Raw genomic sequence first — 13,589 nt, forward strand, 5'->3', positions numbered from 1 at the left:
TTCTTAAGAGCCATTTCTTCTAGATGCTTCCTTCACACTGATATCAGCATTTCTGCAGTGCAGACAGGAGAACTTATCCACCTGAAAAATCATCCTTGTTTTGGGGAGTGAAGGGAAGAGGAGAGGTATAGGAAAGAAAAATAAACCACTTGCCCTGCAATAAGAAGACCAACAATCTGTGAAGTCCAGAAGAAACTAAAAGTTTCACCTCAGAACTCATTGTACTGTGTGCTCCTTCCCAGCCCCCCCTCGCCCCGAGTTCTTTCTGACCTTTCTCTAACAGTGCCCACACACCAAACAAAAAGTTTCCAAACCATCGTGTCACTCTGTCCAACCTTTGCCATATGTTTACAAACAGCAGGAGGTGAAAGATTTTTTTTTAGTAACTTTATTTGAATTCTTTGGAGTGGTAGCAAAATTGCTGTTGTCAACCTAGTTCCAGTTTTCATCTGCAGCCAAAAGAAGGCGTCATCCCTCTTGACTACTAATTTTTTTGTCTTTAAATACATTAGGTAGCTGTTGGCTGGACTCTATCAGAGAAAATGTGGCTTTCGTGTTGGGTTTTTTTTTGACCTTGCATTCAGTGAAAACTACGAAGAAGTGCACTGTGAACTGATAATGTTCTTTCTCAGTATCATACTTGCACTCATGACTGTTCCTTCTGGCATGTTTTTGTAGTTCATAGGGTTTTAGGACAAGAGCAATAGTGCTGTTTGTCTCTTTTTCTATAGCTGGAGTATGCCACAGAACCACACTTCAGGCCACAGGGCTCCTTTGCAATCTTCTGTTCTGATCCAGGCACCTCCAGGCCTCTTGAACCTGTGTTCCATTGTGAGGGGAGGCAATGACTCACAGCTGAGGGTTCCCATGGTCTCACTGCTTCTTGGGGCCTTTCTTATCCTCTTTGGAATCCTTTATGACCTCATCCAAAACGCAGCTTTTACACTCTCATATTAAAATTATAGGTAAATTTTATTTCAGGTTCAAGTTATTAAAACATTTTTCCTTCCACCACTTCCACGCTCTACATATTAGTCAAAAGATCCACAGGAAAATGACTATCTAATAATAACTAAAAAACCCCCACAACATTTCCTGTGTGTGGTGCATTGAGCCAGATTCTCCAAATTGAAGCAGGGGTCTGGAAGAATACAATTCAAGGATTATGAAAGTTTCAGCATCACTTCCCTGGGAAAGTAGTCATCACATTACGTGATGAAGTGGAAAGGCTGCTTGTCCAAATTTTTTTTCATATTTAAAATGTGAATGTGCAGACAACTGATGTGAGGTAAAAAAAGAGATTCAGTCTACTTTTTGCATGTCAAAAGCAGTGTTCAAAATCCATGTTCAAACTGGCTGAAATGGAAGATTTTTCCAGTAGTTTATTTTTTGTTGTTGTTGTTTCAACCAAACATCTTATTCTTCCATTGAAAAAAAAGTTTAAAAAAGAGATACTTGATTTCATGGCAATATTCATTGGGGAAAATTCTTTCTTTTTCAATTATACTTAATTAGAAAAGCATGCTCCCATGTTTCGCAGAGGATTTTTGAAAATCCCACTCTTTTAAAAGCACGGAATACATGGTAATGAGCCTGAATCTTATATATGGCTACATGTAAGTAAGAGAGAAAGTAGATTCTTACTATCAATTAATTTTTGCTAAAGGGAAATTCTTTTTGAAAACAGTCAGAACCTGGACTGCAGAGGCTATAAAGGAAGAGGCTATTCCTCTGAAAAGTGGGATGAACTAAGAGAAAGATTTTGTCCATATAAAGCTACTAATAACATGTTAACTCCTTTAGTGGCTTGGAGACACATGTAGGCCCCACTGGAAAGCACAGAACTCTTCTATTATCTCCACAGTGGAAAGCAGAGCTTTAACTCCACTTTAGTTATGACAAACAGAGTAACATGAACATCATAGAAAAAGGTGCCCTAATGCAGGGTTTTCACTTTGTGGATGTTCTAGATAAGGTGTTTCAGGCAGCATGCCTGAAGAGGTGCTGAGTGTAGCTCCTACTGTCTCTGTGTCTTGCTCTAACAAGCAAGAAATCCCTCAAGCTGGACCTAAAACTAGATAGTTAAAGGATACTAGTGCAAGTTCAGGGAAAGCCATGAAATATGCACAAGGTACAGGCAGAACTCTATTCTGGTGGCTTTGAAACAGAATTTTGAAAGGGGAAGGACAGAGCTGTTAGCAAAGAAACTTTCACAGAGTTTGAGAAGAAAAACTTTATCTGATATTTCTGGGAGCCAAGAAATACTGTTTTTCTAGTACATAGATTATCCCAGTTTTTCATCTGTTTCAATGCCTCTCCTGTGCTGAGAGTTTTACTTGCAAATGTCTGAGCTAGGATCTGCTTTCAGCTTGGGTTGAGTACCACATTTCCTACTGAACCACAGGTATGCTGAAGATATCTCTCCTTGGAATGCTGCAAGTCTTTCTACTGGTAATGGACTGAACAGACTAGATCTGCTCCTAGCAGCAGGTTTCCCCCTGAAGTGCTGTGCTGCTGCCACATGTGTGAAGACCTGCAAGATGTGCATCAGGAGCAGGGCTTTTCCTCATGAATTCAGGTCCTTTTGCATTTGTCAGAGAAGAATTGACAGCTCTGTTCTTTGATGGTGCCTTGAAGCAAGACTTCTTTTCAGTGTCTTTATTTCCTTTTTTTTTTTTTTTTTTTCTCTCTCCACAGAATGGATTGAGTTTTAAGAGTATCGATTTTTAGATGGTGTAGGTTCATTCACCTACAGTGTTGTTTTGATGGGGACTGATAAAATGACAGGCCAAAACATAAGGCAAGACAGCTCTTTCATGCTGTACAAACAGATCTGGGATCAGACCTAAGTCAAGAGTTATGCAAAATACGCCCTGCTCAATAGGGAAGCTGTTATGTGCTCTGCAACCAACAAAAACATGAGTAATAGGGCTATTTATTATTTTTGCTAGTAAATTATCTGGTAAGTTTATACTGTTAAACTATACAAGGCAGAATAAAGTGCTTGTGTATGTAATACTGAGAGTTTGTATTTCTAGGTCCACTCTATTCCTATACCACCTGCAATTCTTTCCATCTGTCCAATACAAAGTGAAGGCTTTCTGAAAATCAGTATTTCAGCTAGCTCCTGGTGAAAATGAGAAACATTTTGACTGACAGTTGGTCCAGTTGCAGAAAACAAACTAATAAAAAGGTTTGATTTCTTGTAAAGAGACCTGATTTGGGGGGAGACAAGCACTATCTAAAAATTTAGTTTTGTTGAAAATTCAGTTCTTACTTGGTAAGAGCTGAGTGTGGTTGGCTGGTAGAGTGTCTGAGGGTAGGTTAGGTAAAGCACCTGCTCACAGGTGGTCACTCTTAATGTGAGTGAAAAACAGCTGGGTGAGGGATGGAAGAGATGTAGAGACTCTAATATTGTAGAATTTGGTTTGTTAGTGCCACTCATCCAGGGGAAAACGCAATATAGTTAGCACAAGTGAAAGGCATCTAATAACAGAATTTTGAATACTAAACCCTTTAAAACAAGAAAGGTAATAAAAATATATATTCTGGGGAGGGGGGGGTGGCACATGTTGGATTCACAGGTAGAGGTCATCCATGGATTTCTGCAGCTTAGTTAGATGAGATTATTTAGGTCAGTGGCTTTCCAGTTTGCATCCCCCTAGCCTCACTTCCAGCAAGGTAGAATCAACTGTGGAGCGAACTTAAATCAGTGGGTGATAGGCTTTGGCACTGACATAGAAAATGCTGATTAAGAAAACGGATGACTTTCACCTGGGTAGCAATAACCTTAAGTTGAACAAGAACATGGTGAGGCAGAGGAGGAGGACTGGCCCCCTACATGCTGTTGATACCTAACGGTGTCGGCTTTGGTGGTTGTACCTTCTTGCTGTGGTGTCTCTCTCCCTGCAACAGCAAAGGCAGAGTCCCTCCTGTCCATAAACAGTGGCTACAGTAATTTTTGTTTCCGAAGCAGGTTAAACCCCCTGCCCCAGCCAGCACTTCACCCCCAGCAGCGCTTTGCTGAGACGGACCATTTGTAACTACTGGTAGGCAGGCTGCTGGCTGCGGGACACCCATGGAAGGGTGAAGGAAGCTGCAGCAGCCTCTGTGCCCCGAGCCCAGGGAGCTGCCTAACACCCTCTCAGCCCGGATGCCTCTTTGTGTCCCTGGCCAGGATGTTGGGGAAGCCACAGCAGGATGTAGGATGGGGCTCTTGGCCCTCCAGGGTGACCGCAGAGCCTTCCTTGCAGGGGCTTGCTTGCCCTCCCAGCAGGTGCTCTCCCAACTCTGAGCTGGGCTCTCTTGTCCCCTATCACCTGGAGAACTGTGAATCCCAACTCCAAAGGCTCTTCCCACCTCAGAGCAGGGCAGACATGACCGCTGCCTCCTCCCTAGGGAAGGCCGGAGTCAGCCGTGCTCTGAGGCAGTCCGTGCGCTCAGTTAAGGGCAGAAAAGACGAAACAGCTGGGGCTGTGAGAGGGGACAGCCCCAACTCTATTATCCACACCGTGGTGGTTTAAACCCACGCTGCACAGCTCTGCAGAGAAGGCGTTTGTCCCACCCCTGGTGGGGCTGGGGGCTGCGCCAGGGGCCGGCAGCAGCCGGGGACGCTCAGCATTCAGGCCCTGCCTGCCGGGGGTTTGTTGGATGCCGACCGTTTGTTTAGGAGAAACAAATGAAAAACACAATTTAAAAGTGATTTGAAATGTGTATGTTGGTCCCATGCGCTGAATAAAAGCGGGGCCCTGAAAGGCAGGGAAGGAGTGTGCGATCCAATAATTAGAGGCCCATTGTCATGCAGATGTAGAAGAGGGGCTGCTCGCAGTGTCTGCGGGTAACTGTAAATCTGGATTTTCCTGACATTCAGGGGACCTGCCTTGCAGGCTGGAGGGTGTTCACTTAACACAACTTGCCCTGTATGTCATGGGAGAAGTATTGTGGTGTGAGGGCTACAGACCGCGCCGTCCACAGTGGGGTTTTATTTGTGTGTCGGTTCTCAGGACTGCACCAAAGTCCTCCCAACGGGCTCTGGCGTTCAGAGGAGATAGTCCAGCTCCCTTCAGATTCAGCATCCCAAAGTCTCACTTAAATAACCTCTAAAAGTTGATTGTATGAAGAAGAGAAACTTGCAGCATGGTGGACAGATGCAGTGGTTTACCTCATTGTTTAGGAATCAAAGCCTTTTACACTTAACACCTTCATCAGGGTCGAACTTGTCAAAATATCAAACTTGGTTATGACAGTGTTTCCCAAATAATTCCTTTCTGGAGATGCTAATTGTATTTCACTCCAGCTTTCACCTAGGAACGTTTTATATGCTTCGCAAATCACAGTTGAACAGGAATTATCCTATGCATACTTTTAAATTGTTTCAAAAGAACTAATGTGAACTAGGGAGGATCCAATATTTTAAGAGTTTCTTTATTCATCTGTTACTGAAATTTTTTGAAATTTGGCAAATCAGAGAGTTACCTTGGAAACAGTTAATGAGAAATATCAGAAAAATTATTTTTTAAAATTAAGTATATTATAGAATGTTTTTAATTTCAGTTTTTCATGTTCAGAATTAATATTTCTACATTTATAAATATCTAGGACATGTCATATGTTAGGATCACAACAGTGGATGAACACTGTTAAGTTAAATGCCTCATCTAATATAAAACATGTTCCCTTAAAGCAGGTGAGAGTGTTTTTATTTTTGATATGATGCTAGAGATCTAGGAGTTGATTTTTTTTTTTCACCTAAATTTAACCTTTCCAATGTAAAAATTCCTATGCACCACTCTGCTCCTACTGTCAGTGCTGTTTGCAAGGTTTATTGCCCAAAGCAGTATCTACAGATGCTAGATTAATGAACACTGTTATTTACATTTCCACTATTTAGACAAAATTTGGAGAAAGCTTTGGCACTGGAGAACACTTTTTTTGTCAGATAACTCCTTACCAGCTCATAAATGCCCGAGCAATTCTCACTGACGTTATATCTTATGTTTTTTTGTTTCTTAACAGATGAGGAAAAAGAAAATAATAGAGCATCAAAACCACACTCAACACCAGCTACACTGCAATGGTAAGAGACTGTTTAAAAAAAAAAATAAAAAAAATACAATAGTGTTGTTTCTTACACGTTTTCCAGCTGAAGAGAATAGAGGTCTTGCACATGATGCAATTCTAAAGATATTTTCACTGTATGTGTTTAATCTCCTCATTAGTATCCTGTGCAGCATTTCTCAACAAATGTCTTACTCTTACGGGATTTGTTTGAACACGGGAAACCTTTGATACAGTTTAGAGGTTCTACTTGGCATGTTTGTTTGCCACCTTGCCAGCTAGTGATTTGTGGTTTGTCATCTCTGCTATATTTATTACAAAAAGAAAATTAGTGCTGAGAATTGTTTTAAAGACTCACTTTGGTTTCAGGGTATCATGAAGCCCACCTTTACTGCCTGTTTTACTGAATTGAGATTGCTGTAATTTAACATAAAATACAACAGAAGAGGGAGAGTTTGAGATTTGATTCATTTGCCAAAATCCCTTTGCAAATCCAGTGAGAGGAAGAAAGGAAGGGTAATTAGGAAGAGAGAAACTGAGGATGGAGAAAAGAAAGTTTGTGAGCTAGTCTAATGTGCTATGAGAAGTGTGCAAGTGCTGTTCACTGTGATTTACAACAGTATTTTAGACTGCGAGTTCTGTAATGTTACTTATACTTCTGACATCCCTTTCTATAAGTTATCTCTTAGACTTTTGTTGACTTTTCCCTCAATTTATGTTTTGAATTCTGGTTTAGCTTTCTTAGTATTCTCAGTGATCAGGGATCTTTTGGGATGTTCCTTGTATCTGGCAGGAGAGAGCTGTGTTACAGAGAAGCCTCAGAGCATGCTTGTCTGAAAATCCGTACTCCTTAGCTTGTTGTAAGTCTTTTACAGAAAGGCTTTATATCACTTTTAAGTAGTTATCATAGTTTTCTGGATGAAAATATTATTAACAAAAAATGTGAGGTTTTTGGCAAAATGTTAGCAAAATTATTTTTCTGCTTCTGTCAGTCTCTTGGGAGATCTAACTGAACAAACAGCAAAGAATAATTCATACAGTGAATTTTGCTGTTTTTCTCTGCCGGTGAAATTCTGTGTTTCCTTGAGATATGCATAAAGAGGTTTGGATTGTTCCATCTATGTTTGCTTTTAAATTTGATCAGTTACATTTTAGTTTTTTTAAAAAAAAAAAACAAAAACAAAACAGGACCTCTATGTTGGTTTAGAATAGGTTGCTGCAAGTATTCAGAGTGTTGCCTTGAAGATACTTGCAGACATTGCTAATGCAAATAAGATGGGCAAATATAAATAAAAGCATTTAGTTCTGAATGATTGCTCATTCGTAGCTGTTTGGATGACAGAAGTGCTGTTTTTCAGAAGTTCAAGAAAAGTGAGTAACGAGAGTGTCTACAAACAGAGAAAAAAATTAAAATAATAGTGAAATGTCATAGAGAAATTTTATTATTTTCCGTTATTCACCCACACAACTTCAACGCAGTTGAAGCAGGTAAAAAAGAACTATCTGGCTAAAATAAAATAGCAGCATACCAGTCCCAAATTCAGAACAGTGTTTGTTTTGCAGTAGAGTCAGTTAAGAGTCTTTTCCAGAGGAGCAAATAACGTAGTAGCCAAGAAGTCAGAGTTAATTAGAACATGCCAACGATACTGTTCCCAACAGAAAACATGCAAATACTGTAAACAATCTTTTGCCAAATACTTTCAAGCTTCCTTGGTCATAAAGGTTAGTAAATCCCTAAACTCCTGGGATATTGAGCCCTGCTGGAATGCAGTGTGCACGCTAATGCTCATTCAGCAGTGTTTGCAATAGAATCCTAGAATTTCGATTCTGAAAAGGCTGCCTACATCATCTTCCCTTCCCCCTTGCTAGTGTCCTGGCTTACCACCTGGCTGTTGAGTTGTGCTTCTTACATGTTTTGGTAGGTCAGACATTCTCCCCTTTGAGACTTTTGCTGATCCACAGCTTCCTCCATTCAATTTTCAACCCAAACATTTCAGGAGGGAACAGAAAACAAAAAGTTTTCAAGTTTCATTTCTTTACCTGGTGTTAAACTGAATTAAACAATTGACTCATTTATTAATAGACCTGTTGGTAAAAGTTCTCCAGTGTACTAGCTATACCATAGAACAGTTTTCTGGTGCTTTCCATATGCCTTCCAGCCTAATGTACTGAAACTTGGTTTTGATATTTCCTGAATAAACTGTGCTAATGGGTTTGATACACCACATAAAATGACAAGTTCAAAAGTTGTGGCCAAATTGCTAAAGCAGTAAGTTTGCTTTGTGTGAAGATGTCTAGTTTCCACTGTTCTGGCAAGCCAGGCACATTAGCATCAGATTATTTGTCCTGCAGTAGCACCTGGCAACCCATGAGTGGGTAAACTCCTGGGGTCAGCGCTGTAGGAATGCTGCACTGTAGTGCTTCCTTTAGGTTTAACTTTATGTGTGTGACAGTTTTGCCTCTTCAGGCATCAGACCAAGTTTTTGCACAGTCCAGGAAGGGAAAAGATTAAATTTATCTGAATAAGCCTTAGGTAAGCATGTGTCCTGCCTTCTAACAGGAGTGTCTGGGTATATTCAAGAGGTGGAATTGGTGGGGTAAATTATTGACCAAATTGCAGGATACAGTAGTACCAAACTTGCCTTTTTCTGGCAAATGGAAGCATCACAATTGTCGGCAGCATCTGATGTCTGCCAAGTTAAAGCAGACATCATATTTTCGCTGGTAGGTGCTACTATAATTTACTGCTAATGAAGGCAATGGAGTGTTGGAGAACAGAAATAGAGAAAACGTCAGTAGCAAGGAAAAAGAAGAGGAACAAAGTAGTAGGGAAAGTGAGGCAAGACAGAAGGGAAATTCATAAATTTTGTCACATGGTTCACATTGGAATAAAGTTAACTAGTTATTCCTCTTCTGATGTCTTGCTTGAAAGAGTGAATGACATCAGTCTGACAGGGATCTGTCCTTAATGCTTATGCCTTTCCAAAGGAGAAGTACGTTGAATGCTATAAATGAGGAAGAGGAAGAATTAGCTGAAGATGCCAAGAGGCATGTCTGGATGACTATCAGCCTGGCTAAATACCCCTCTCCTGGAAACAGAAATTATGTTTTTGTTTGGTTTTGTTGATGACACAAAATGAAGTGACAAGCCTGGTAAATGTAGTGTTATTGTCAAATACATCATCTTGGAGAAACTACATGAGCCTGAATGTAACTGTTACGGCATAAACACACCAATACCTAGCATCCTGTGCTTACCTCATGTTCCTGTGTTCATTATTCTCTATCAAGTTATAGCTTGCAAAATACTTGGCTCTAAAATGTTCACAGTTCTTTCACTGGTTGAACTGGTTGACCAAATTGTAAGCGTGAAACTTTCTTTCACCTTGGTTTGGGCAGTGTGTTTGTGTCTACTTCTCCAAACACAGATTTATTCAAAGCACGACCAGCCTAATTCCATGCAAGTTTGGTTGTTTATGGTGTAGGTGCTCCGAATAATAACAGTATTGTGAAACTAAAGTCAACAAAACTGTTCTGTTTTCTGCAACATTGATAAAAAGAAGTGAAAGAGGATGGTAAAGTTTTACTAGGTAATGGGTTCTCCCCAGATTAGTAGTTTCTTCGAAACTGTAAATTAATCTGTTCTAGAATCCTTTATGTAATTAGCTATTGTTGAGATTATAGTTGTTCTGTTGCCTTCATATCTAAAAACGAGTCTGTAATGACACTACAGACCTGTCTCTGCTATAGAAGAACTTAATTTAATCTAGAAGTATATAAGTATAAAGAGGGAAACAGTAATAGGGACAGATAAAATTGCCATTCCTGTGGAAGGATTAGGGGTTTTATTGCTATACTGTAGTGGTACAAAAGGTCTCATTGTGAACTACTGGATTTCACATGGCTTTATTAGGACATTTAAAATGTTATATATATATTATTTCTGATAATGATTTGTTAGGTAGAAGATTGAGTTCCTTATCTTTCTGCAATACCATAGAATGAAGCTGAATTCAAAATATGATAAAGTTGTTAAATAAAAGACAGGAAGATAAAAGAAGTGGAGCAAGATGGGTTTTTGATCATTAAAAAAAAAAAGTTCAGGTATAATGGAGCATTGTTCAGTGTCAGACTAATGACTCTCTGTGAAAGAGAGGAGAAAAAGAGAAAAATTCATCAGATATGAACAGAAATAATTAACTGCTTTTCTTTCTGTCCTGTCTTGGTCACCGAAGCTGACATTCCAATTAGCAGCTATAGTATACAAACGAACTCTCCAGGTTTTGAAAGGGGGTTTTGTTAAAGCGCTATGAATTTGAGGAAAGATGCCGTGATGATATTTCTGTAGAAAGCAAAGAAGAAAAGATGTTGCCCATACAAACTGATGCCATTCATCCAGCCGGATGTCTTATTAAAATAGTTTGCGGTCACAAATGATCACGATAAGTGAAACGGAAGGTAGGTAGGTGCTGAAAAAGGCAACGAGGAAGAGAAACTAGATGTTTGGAAGGTGTACCACAGCTATCAAATGACAGGGGGTTATTTACTGTAAAATTGGAGGGGTTTTTGATGATATGTACTGATTTTCTAAAGTTTTTAAAAGGAAGATTCACCTACCTTCCTCTCCTAGGCAGGAAGGCAGACAAGCACACATATATGCATATGAGTGACACCATGGATGACAAGATGAATTATGTTTTAAAATAGTGTGTATGTAAATACCTCTTGAACTTTGGTGGATCAGCAATCAAAAAAACGTCATTTCAAAGGAATGTTTATTCTAATATATAGACTTATAATTAGCTCAGTTTAAGATTTTAAAGACAAAGCAAATGCTTAATCATATATTTGATGCATAATTTAAAATTTTATAGTTGTGTGTTTGCATTTGTAAATTAGAAATAGTTTCTACAAGGCAGAAGAGGAAGGTATTTCACTATTTTATTCAGATCATGGATTCTTTTTCACTTTGCCCATCAACAATAGCAAGGAAATACTATACATATATGATTTTGTGTACTCTCCTGAGTATCTGCAAATAACTTGCTTCGGCCACATCTGCTTTCTCAAGGTAAGGAATTTTGTAGCTGGACAGGAGTGAAAAGAGTGTCATGAGCCAAAGGTGGTCTATACTGTAAAGAATGAGAGAATGCTTCACCTCAGTGACTCACTGTTGTTTTGTAGTAATACATATATTTGTTTACTGCAGGGTGCTTTTAGGGTATAACAGATTACCAGTATATTTTTTCCCCAAAACAGCACTTTGGCACATGTCAAATCCCTTCATGCATCCCTTTATGCTGATCTCTACTTGCATGAGAACTTGCAGAACTTGCAGCCTATGTTTTTGCCAGCAAGCTTGCACCAAATGCAGCAAGTAAGCATTATTAATTAATTAATTGGAAGGAGTACTTAGGAAGAAAGGAGAGAAAAATTAGGAGATGAGCAGAAGCCAGAACATTTGGTCTTAGAGATGCAGCTTTGTACACTGATTACCATACAGGACATCCAACATACTTGCAGTTCTCTCTGTTTGATATTTGCTTTTTAAGGCTGGAGGAGAACTATGAGATTGCAGAAGGTGTTTGCATCCCTCGAAGTGCTCTCTACATGCATTACTTGGACTTCTGTGAGAAAAATGACACACAACCTGTTAATGCTGCCAGCTTTGGGAAGGTAAGTCTAAGCAGCAGTTTTGATGTCTTGAGCTCTCTCTTGTTTCTGGTGAGTCTGGATTACTAAAGAGAATTAAATTGTCATTTACTATTAGAGATAGAGGTATGTAAGTGGAATCTCTTATGTATTCAGGTTACTGAACAAAGGCCAAGATTTTTAGTATTTAGATGGTTTGAATTATTTCTAATCAGGACTAATCTCCAGAATACACTAAATTTTGTTTAATGCTTCAGTCCCCAGCCTAGCTAATAGGGACATTATGAACGATATTGGCAGCTTGGAAGTTGAATACAAGCCAGGGTAAACACAACTGCATTGTGACCTGCACTGCTTTGACAAATATATATTTTTATAAATAGAAGGGTAAAATACCATTTATTTAATTCTAGGGCCTGCCTGTGCAGTTCTTGAAGGGATGATATGGAGATCCCTGAATTAATGGTATCAGCCCATGCTGCCTAATTCAAATAGTGGAATACAATGACTGCAGATGTGAAAGTCCAGAAAGCATCTAAAAGCATTTGTGTAGCACTGCAGATACAAGCTGCCCAGTTATCTTTGCACTGTGATTCCTTGTGCTTCCACTTTCCAGTCCAGTTCAAGTAAGACCCACTGTGGTTAACTCTAGGCTCACAGCAGAGATGCAGTCTTAGCACAGATGCAGCTGTACATTTTCCAGATGTGAGCAGTAAAGCTCTTATGCTATGCATCACTAGCAAACGTTAATGGCTGGCTCCAATGGTACATCAAGTTCTTATTTTGCATTTACTGGTCAGGTGATGTTTTCCTCTCAGTGAAAAATAGGATTATATTTTTATATTTTTGTTATTTAAAACTAAGTATTTAGTCTTGGATGTGACACAGGCCTTTCAAACTTGTAGGCTGTGAAAAAAAAAGAAGTGTGGAGTTTGCCACTGGTTTTGAAATGCTTGTAAGCATGAATCTGAAGCTGATTGTCCAGCAAGGTATTCTCTTCTAGTATTTGCAATATTTATTCTATAGAAGTGTTGGGTATTCAAAGAAGGAAAGATGTTCCTAGGGAGTAAGTGCCTGTGTAAAGTTTAGGTGAAGGAGAAGAATGCATTTAATGAGGTGTCATTTTCTATAGTGCATCTTTATGTGGGCAGCTTAGCAAGGCAAGTAAAATGTGCTATGTTGTAGCATCACTGTTTGTTGTGTCTTAAAGACATGAATAACCCAGTTGAATCTATTTGATTTCTGTTTAAATACACTGTGTGAGTGGGAATGAAGTTCTTCTATATATGATTGCTACCAAGTGGTAAGTACAGTGGCAACATGTAATTTAGGAACAGAGAGAACAAGAAACAGATTTAATGTAGGCTAAGATGTTTGGAATGTGGGTAAAATTTACATAATGCTGCTTTTGCTGGTACTAAAAACTTCTATAAATTGTAACATGTAAATATTCTGAAATTATTTTGTCAGAATATACATTTACCAGGGATTTCACCCATTTTCAGTATTTAGCAGTCTTGTTACACTATGTGTTACTCCATCCTCTTCCTTCCCTGTCCCTCGTACACACACACCAGTTCATTAGTAGTACCTTGACCTAGCAGGACAGGTACAACATCTTTTATCCAAAAATGGTGGCATTCCAGGGTGTTTTTCTTGTGTTTCAAGTGTGTTCCACTTGGTTGCAATAAAGTTTTGAGTCAGTCATGCATGAAATTTGTTTTCCCTTTTTTTTGGAGAGGAAAACAGAATCTTCCTCCTACTGTCCCAAGCGATTGCTTCATGTGATGGTTAGTTTTGGATCTGGGAACTGAGGCTTCTGCACAGGTGTATCCAGGAACCTCAGACAACACTCGCACAAATATTGAAGTTCAACAGGC

General features: G+C 39.3%; 1 protein-coding gene across 2 annotated transcripts in view; it reads left to right on the forward strand.

Moving 5' to 3' along the window:
• Nucleotides 1–13,589, forward strand: part of RFX4 (regulatory factor X4) — a 96,643-nt gene that overhangs the window by 21,759 nt on the left and 61,295 nt on the right. For both annotated transcript variants that reach the window (XM_051636545.1, XM_051636630.1), the window contains exons 3-4: nt 6,016–6,076; nt 11,610–11,733. In XM_051636545.1, the coding sequence (XP_051492505.1) occupies nt 6,016–6,076; nt 11,610–11,733 (185 nt within the window). The remainder of the gene's footprint in view (nt 1–6,015; nt 6,077–11,609; nt 11,734–13,589) is intronic.

This window comes from Apus apus, chromosome 1, assembly GCF_020740795.1.
Source record: "Apus apus isolate bApuApu2 chromosome 1, bApuApu2.pri.cur, whole genome shotgun sequence".
Lineage (NCBI taxonomy): Eukaryota > Metazoa > Chordata > Aves > Apodiformes > Apodidae > Apus > Apus apus.